Genomic DNA, 8,607 nt, shown 5'->3' on the forward strand with positions numbered 1-8,607 from the left:
GGTTTAGCAGTAAAGAATCTGCTTGCCAAAGCAGGAGACGCCAGGTTTGATCCCTGGGTTGGGAAGATCCCCTGGAGAAGGAAATGGCAGCCCACTTCAGTATTCTTGCCTGGAGAACCCCAAGAACAGAGACGCCTGGTGGGCTACAGTCCATGGGGTCACAAAGAGCTGGACACAACTGAGCGGCTAAACAACAACACTAGCCTGGGCCCATTTTGATGAGTGACGGCAGATGCTGACAGGCAGCAGCCATCACTTGAGAAGGAGAAATTAAACTGAGAAGGGAAACTAAACTGCTGTGCAACTACAGCCTGGCAGCACGCAAGCCTGGACTTCCTGCAGACCGTGAGCCCAGGGGAACACACAAAGACCGCCCAAGCTCTCCCCGAGCTCTCGGAATTCTACTGCTGGCCAAGATCTAGGACAGCTGTCATGCAAACTTAGCTAGAATTACCCACTTCTAACTCCTGACAGTTTTAAACTCTTTTAAGGACAGTTAAAATGCAGGATTGGGAATCGGCTAGAGTAAACATTTTCTAATGGTAAAAGTGTGCTGAGACAATGAAGAAGAGCCAAGCGGTAGTAAAATCAGGTTTATAAGGAAATTTTTTAATATTCCGCTGGAATTACAGGGCCTTGCCATGATGCAGAGCATGTGCACAGGGCAGCCTGGTAATAAGAACTGTGCATGGGGCCGGCCCGTTTTCCATGTGTGAATGTGTCCCGAGGTCTCCAGCTGAGGGAACCGATAAGGCCTGAAGGAGGTAAAGGCAGTCTCCGAGTTGGCAGCCCAAGTCTGGAGTGGGCAGTGTCCACACGAAACTCAGAAAGCAAAGATCACAAGAGTGTTCACACAGAGGGTCTCTTGCAGAGGCTGGGAGCAGGGCTTGGACCTGCTCTCAGGGAGTAAGGAGCTATGGGACCTTTCAGGGGATCTTCTCCCCTGGAGATCTTGACTTTCACTTCAGAAATCTTAACCCCAGGAACTGTAAACTGGTTCCTTTAAGGAATAAAATAGTGGGAAACTGGGACAAAAATAGGTTTCCCCAAAATACTCACACTGCCTTCTCCACATTTTTAGGGGGATCACATTTCCCCTCATTTGACCTTCAGTGTTTTTCTTGCTCTCCATATTAAGCTCATTAAAATAAACAACGGCTATGAATACATTCTGAGGATCACATTTCCTGGAATTCTCATCCCTGGGGGGAAGCAACGGTATTAACTCCAAAATATCTTAATTAACTTCAAAAAAAAAAAAAAATAATAAGGCCGAACACTTACTGCAAGGGTATCCAACGCATCAACCAGAGTAAGGGAATAATTCCCTAGCACATCATTGATGTTCAGATTTGAGCTGAAAAAGAAATGAAACGAAAATTACACAAAGGTACTTTAAAAGAGGGAGAAAAAAAGACAATAAAACTAAACACTCATCAGAAACTAAAATTGCTGGAAGCCTTTATTTATTCAGGGACTCCTGTGGATGGATCAGTTGGGCAATGGTCCTTCTGCCACACGAGGACCACACAAGCCTCTACAGTGTCACAGGAGAACAGAGATGCACACATTTATACTACGGTATAAAAAAAGAGCATGAAACAGGAAGCAAGGAGATGGAAAACAAGAGTCGTTGCTCTCCCTGAGATCCAGTTTTATCGCCATAGATGATCTCTCTGTCTAGCTTCAAAAAGTTCTGATTTCGAAATCGTTAGGAATGAAAAAGGAGAGGCCCGGTCACATGACCTGTAACTAAAACTTGAATACAGAAATCAGACACTGCGGCAGATTACACACACAAAGCAGCAAATAAATACCTCAACTACGGTCCCCATCTCACTCATCTGTCCTTTGGGCGGGGGGAATAAATTAACTGCTTTCTACATTGCTTCACTCACATCTCACCCAAAGAATCCCCCCCACCCCCACCCCACCCCCGCAGCTCCATCAATCTTGAGGAGCTTTAACAGGATGGAATTTTAACAGAAACAAAGGCAGAGCTGTGTTAATGCTTCTGCCACACACCTCCTGCCCCACAATCAACACCCATCGCCCATTCTGAAATCATCTTCAAATGCCAACTTCAAGACCGCAGCGAGGTTAACTGACAAGTTCTTTGTAACGCTAAAAAAACCACCAAGACGACAATAATATATCTGGGAAAGGTGGGGATGGAGAAAGACTGAAAGTCATCAAGTCGGTTTGACAAATTCTAGGGGGCTCAGTTATTCCCATCCCATTCCTGCAGACCCAGGAAGTACTAATAACTGCAGAAGCTTGAAAAGATTTGAAACTGAGGAGAGAAATGAAAAAAGATGTATGTAAGGAGGGAAACAGGATGACTGTTTAAAGGTTATGAGTATGAAAGACCACAGTGAAAAAGACCTAGTTTTATTTTCAGCAACTGATGCACCGGTATTATGACATCTTCCATCCAATCCCCAGACCACGTTACCTACTCCTTGGGTGTCTCTAAAGGGTCCTGTCCCACACTCCTGGGGACAGCAAGCATCTCTGTGTTCCTGATGCGGTCTCTGCTCTCTCAGAGGCCTCCTATGTGCCTTAGCTGGGGCGAAGCAGGCCCCACGTGGTGCAGGCACAAACAGCTCCAACACTTCACATCTTCTCTTACCTGAACCTTAGTTTTATGTTGCTTATGCCACTTAGTCTAGGGCAAAGAATGTACAGCAAAACTTTACCTACATTTTGTGCACCAGGCTATCTAGAAGGGGCTATCTAGGAACCAGGGCGAACCCATATCTCACAGCCATGAAGCAAGCACACTGCACGGCTGAAAAACTGCACCTGCTACAGCTAGATTCTTTCTAAACACACGTACACAATTGAACGGAGAAGGCGATGGCACCCCACTCCAGTACTCTTGCCCGGAAAATCCCAGGGACGGGGGAGCCTGGTGGGCTGCCGTCTATGGGGTCGCACAGAGTCGAACACAACTGAAGCGACTTAGTAGTAGTAGTAGCAGTACACAATTGTAAAAGGTCCTCTTAAGACAAGAGCTGCGGGTTCAAATCTGCACTTCAAGGGTGGTGCCAGCCAGAAAGGGTATGCTGCTGCTGCTGCTGCTGCTAAATCGCTTCAGTCGTTGTCCGACTCTGTGGGACCCCATAGACAGCAGCCCACCAGGCTCCCCCGTCCCTGGGATTCTCCAGGCAAGAACACTGGAGTGGGTTGCCGTTTCCTTCTCCAATGCATGAAAGTGAAAAGTGAAAGTGAAGTCGCTCAGTCGTGTCTGACTCTTAGCGACCCCATGGACTGCAGCCTACCAGGCTCCTCCATCCATGGGATTTTCCAGGCAAGAGTACTGGAGTGGGGTGCCATTGCCTTCTCCGCAGAAAGGGTATAGGAAGTGTCAAAAGCTGGAGGAGAAGAGCAAAGGAGACAGAGAGATCCTCAATTCAACCAACTCCAGATCATTCTCCTGGACTTAAATATTTACCTCCCTTGCTCTGCTGTTCAGAAACAAAGAGCTGGCTCCAACCACCCATCTCAGCAGAAAACGGGGCCCCTCATCACTTAGCCTCCAGGCTAGATGTTGGGTAAACCGCGTGTGACCACCTTTCTGAGCAATACCCTCTTCTATGGCATCTGTCACCCTCTCCACCTGCCCCAGCCCCTGGAAGGAGTGACTGGTCTGGAGCCCTGTACTCCGTCCCATGTTTTACTGTGCTTTTCCTTTTAGGACATAGCTAAAAGGGACTCAGGTTTAAAATACTTCTCAATAGAACACCTTCGCAGTCACTGACAAAGAACCAGTACAAGAGCTATCACAGGAAAAACTGTATTAGTGATTAACTGGTACTTCCTTCTCTCCATTCAGTCAGACAAATCCATTCAAAAGATCTAAGGCATTCATTAAAACACCTTGAAATTATTTTCTACCAAATCAGGGCTTCCCTGGTGGCTCAGCTGGTAAAGAATCCGCCTGCAATGCGGGAGACCTGGGTTCGATCCCTGGGTTGGGAAGATCCCCTGGAGAAGGGAACGGTTACCCACTCCAGTATTCTGGCCTGGAGAATTCCATGGGCTGTATAGCCTATGGGTTCGCAAAGAGTCAGACATGATTGAGCAACTTTCACTTTCACTTTCTTTTCACCAGATCACTGATACACACTCTTTTCAAATGTGCCAAGAGAGAAAAAAAGAAAAATGGAGAGGAGAAGGAAAGAAAAAATAAACATCACAAAAGCCTCTTGGCCTAACACCACCAAACTATCGTGATTCCATTCAGGCCAGCCCACCCTGCGGTTGAGACTCTGGACCTGTTCTGTAGAGATCTTCTTGATCACCATTCAGCCTGGCCAAGAACTCAAACTTCTGGTACAGGAATGGGTACTCAAGAATCGGTAACAGTCTGGGCTCAAAAGTGCTTGTCTTTCCACATAAGCGGCTGCCAAACCACGACAGCACCCCACTTAATTCATCATGTATGGCTATTCATGACCCTCATCCCACTCTGAATTTTTAAGGTTCTTCTCAACCCAGAACAGAGAAGGTGGAGAGAACTTTGGCCTTTTATAGAAAATTTCTGGTGATGCAGCTAACAATGCTCACATAGCGTGTTCAAAATTAAAGGTATGTGTTAAAAAAAAAAAAAATCCCCACATATACTTAACCTGTTCAGAAATCTACCTGCTGCTGGGTAGGCACAGAGGTAATATAACAAACAGTCCCTGTGTACCAGGGATTTGAGACAAGACACAGGGAAAGGAAGGTGAACTCACAACAGTACTCAACTGTCATGAAATATTAAAACATGGAACAGCAGCTTCAAAGAAAGGACCCAAAAGGAGAACTGAGTAGATCAACGACAGTCATCTTCAAACAGTTCAATGACGTCATGGAAAAAAAGACTTGAGCCTGATTCTGAACAGGCCAGGATTTCAGGAAGGAAGAGGAATGTGGAGGAGCCATCCTAAACGAGAGGTGCCTAGGAACCAGTCCATGTGGGAGCCAGTATAGGTTTGATTTGATTTGCTTTCTTGTTTGAATTGCAATAGTGTTGGGCAGAAAGCAAAGAAGGGTCACATACCCAAGGTCTGAAATAACACTGTTGGTTCATGAGACTGCAAATTTTTAATATCCAGATCTACTTGAAGGAACCTGAATTTGGAGCCTCCAACCCAAACTGGGGATGTGAGAGGAACTGAGTTTGCATAGTGATCTGTAGCTGGACAGAAACAGTTGCTATTTTTAAAGTGTTCCGGTTTAATTTATTTCATGTCAATACTCCTCACCCTATCTCCAGTCAAACAAGACAGGCAAGTTAAGCCTTAAGTAAATGCGACTAAAAAGAAAAGACACGTATGTTTAGTACTCGCATTTCGTTTCTGTACTTTTTACATATTATTCAAATAGTTATTTTATTTTTTACATGAATCATGAGAATTCACTTGACAACAATTATAATAATACATCTGCTTAAAATAAATATCTGTAATATATTTATTACAGGCTATTTATTTCAGAGATGTAAATGTGGCCTACTGTTTCCTCAAATATACTAAAGTCTAAGAGTAGCTATGTTAAAGGAAAAGGAGGAAGAAAAATTAACTTTTCACTTTAGAAGTGGCCAGGGTCTACTCAAGGCCGCCATAATCGCAGAGCTCTTTCATCTCCTCAAAGACACCAAGGCTGACTAACCAAAAGGTTTATTAATAACCTATGGGCACAACTCTTCTTATACGGTATCCCTTGGATATTTCTAACTCCGTCTTTCCAACAGCAACAAATCTATCTGTCTCAAAGCAACCTGACCCCAACTTATCCAGACTGTCACTGAACAGTCAAACCAAACCACTCTTCAGCATATGTCATCAGGAAGCAAAGAAAGTCAGTTAAGCAAAACAACTTAATTTCCTCCAATGTGGAAAAGCCCAGTAATATTTTCTAAATTTTTTAATTAAAAATTTTCTCCCAAAAAAATTGAGATAGAAAATACACTTCTGTGTATAAAGCCTGATACAGTGCAAAAATGAAAAAATAACTCATCAGTTTCCTACAATTCTAGAAAGGCCCAGTCCTTTTAAGTTAAGCCGGGATGTGCCCATGGCTTCACGAAAAATCATTCTCTCCAAATGCAATTTAAAACAAGAATTTGTAGATAATCAAACCATTTTTAAAACTCTTCAATCCCCTTTGGTGTATGAGTTCCTTTTTAGGACCTAAGGACTGAACTTGGCTGCTTCTCTTCAGGTGAAGGAAATCACAAGCCTCAAATGTCCAAAGAGACCAGCAGGCCAACTCCTCCAGTCCCACCCGAGGGGAGCGACCCACAGAAAGACAGTCACCTATCCAGTCTAACAGGGTGAGTGTCTGTCAAGGCACACTGGTTCCCGCCAGCTAGGAGGTCCTCAGCTGGGAGTGCTGCCCTCTTGGACTCTGAGGTCAACAGCGGTGACCCTTGAGCTCAGCCTCTGCAAACACGGTTGACAGAATGGGAGGACTGGCAGATCTTTCCTCACAGCTCTGCCACCAGAGTGAGGGAGATTATGGGATAGACCCTACAGGGCAAGGAAGGTCACTCTGAGTATCAGGACCCTAAATCTGGACCACTCAATCTCTCTCTCCCACTCCCACCTAACCATCCTCAGCCTAAGGAGCAGTCCCTGTAATAAAGGAGAAAGACTGTAGCCCTGTTCTGCCTACAACTCACTGTAGGGCTTTAAAAGTCCCTTCTCAGGATCAACTTCTGAATTTTTATATTTTTATACAGTTAAGTGGAAGTTGGCTAGAAGTGGGGAGATAAGAGCTTGTCTTGAAGCTGCATTTCAGTTTGATATGATGTTCACCTGGAGAAAGGGTTGGAGATGGATGTCTAAGCGTCCCCGTCCACCCCCGGCCCCCAGCCCAAGCCAGTCCTCGGTAGTGCCACTGTCCCTTCAGATCTCTGGGCCTCAGTTTCCCCATCTGTAAAAGGGCTCAGGTGTCCAGTAACTTAGAAATTCCAGGAGAATCAAGACAGAAGACAGCCACCGGCCCATCCACGCACCCCTCTGGCCCAGGGCGACCTCAAAGCGGGTGAGCCGAGGCGCCGGGCGCTGCCCCCGGGACACTAAACACCCAGGCAGCGCCGGGGGAATCCGGAGGACCCAAGGCTGCACCCGCTCGGAGGATAGAAGGAAGCGCGTGCGGCGCGCGCTCCGGGGCGCCGGGCCGGCGCAAGCTACTCACGGGTCCCCGCGGTCGGGTCCTCGGCCGCGGCAGTGGATGGGGTTGAGCTCGTCCTGAGGAAAGGCGTGCGCCATGTAGTTGTCGTAGCCGAACACGAACATGCCCCGCGCCAGGTCGCGCATCTGGGCGCGCAGCTGGGGTGGGAAGGCGCTGCTGTAGCGCTTCTCATACTCGTCCCGGCCGCGGCCCCGGCCGCCCAGCACGTAGCCCCAGTGGGCCGGGCCGCACACGCCCTGCCCGGGCCGCCGCGGAGCCCGCCGCCGCTTCCCCTCTGCCGCCCCGGGGGCCGGAGGCTGCAGCCACGACGGCCCCGACAGCCCCCCGGGCCGGTCCGCTGGCCCGGAGGCGGGAGATGCGGAGCCGTCGGGACCCCTCAGGCGCTGGAAGCCGAAGCTGAGCGGGAAGCGCTGGTAGAAGCCCATGCTGGGCCCCAGCCCGAAGACGAGCCACAGCACTCCGTGGAGGCCAAGCCGAAGGAGTACCAGCCCCAGGACGAGCGCTCGCCATTGCATGGTCGCGAGGGCGCCGCGGGCATTATTTTGAAACGCGGGGGGCCTTCCCCGCCGACCACCGAACCCCACGTCCGCCCCGTAGCTCCGCTCACTTCCCCTTTAAGGAACTCCCTCGTGACGCACCAGGAACTGGCCCATTGTCCCCCCCCACCCCTAGCACCTCGAGCCCGGCCAGCCAGTCCTCGCATTCGCCCGCCCAGTCGCCCGGATTGGCCCGGCCCCGACCCGGCCTCGCAGGGAGCGGCCCGGGACTCCCCACCGCGCCATAGGCCACCCGGACGTCCTCAGAACCGCGAGGCCCCGCCCCTCCCTTCCGCCCCGCCCCCGGCCCCGCCCCCTGGGCAGTAGGAGTCGGACCGGCTGGCGTGGCGAGTAGGGGCCGCTCCGGCTCGGGACAAGGCAACTTCCAGCCAATGGGAGCTCGGCACGGGAGCAGCCAGCTGCCGGACAAGGACGTGGCCACGGGCCCGCCCGGTTCCGTGTAGAGCCTGTTTCCCGCGGACCTGAGGCGGAAGAAAACCACTCCAGCTCTATGTTAGGAATGGTGACAGATAAAAGACGTAAGGGACGAGGAGGAAAAAGGACATTTCTGTAGGGCAGGGTTTTTCATTTGTCTGTTATATGGTGGGGGTGATGATCCTACCGTTTAGCTTAAGACTGCACAAAACGGTGTCCTGATTTCTTTTTGTTAATACATCCTATTTTGTACCTTTAACACTTTTTTAAAACACGCTAACTTGTAAGAATCTCTCACAGAGATTGTAAAACCCATATTCCCAGCTCCTATCCACCGAGGTCCAAAGGAACGCCCCGAGAATGTACGTATAACAAGCGCTCTTGAGCAATTTTTAGCAACCGTCAATCTCGAAATACTGAGGTAGGTTATATTGCCTTTGTCAAGGAA

At 49.0% G+C, this 8,607-nt stretch overlaps 1 protein-coding gene across 2 annotated transcripts in view; it reads right to left on the bottom strand.

The window, feature by feature from the left end:
• The window catches only part of EDEM1 (ER degradation enhancing alpha-mannosidase like protein 1), a 28,380-nt gene extending 20,535 nt beyond the window's left edge, over positions 1 to 7,845 (bottom strand). The window contains exons 1-2 of one of the 2 annotated variants that reach the window (XM_061396350.1): positions 7,192 to 7,843; positions 1,285 to 1,357 (exon numbers count right to left, since the gene is read on the bottom strand). In XM_061396350.1, the coding sequence (XP_061252334.1) occupies positions 1,285 to 1,357; positions 7,192 to 7,703 (585 nt within the window). In that variant the 5' untranslated portion in view covers positions 7,704 to 7,843. Of the gene's footprint in view, positions 1 to 1,284; positions 1,358 to 7,191 lie in introns of both variants that reach the window. The other variant, XM_061396351.1, reaches the window with a different exon arrangement.
• Positions 7,846 to 8,607: the final 762 nt, after the last annotated feature.

This window comes from Bos javanicus, chromosome 22 (assembly GCF_032452875.1).
Source record: "Bos javanicus breed banteng chromosome 22, ARS-OSU_banteng_1.0, whole genome shotgun sequence".
NCBI lineage: Eukaryota > Metazoa > Chordata > Mammalia > Artiodactyla > Bovidae > Bos > Bos javanicus.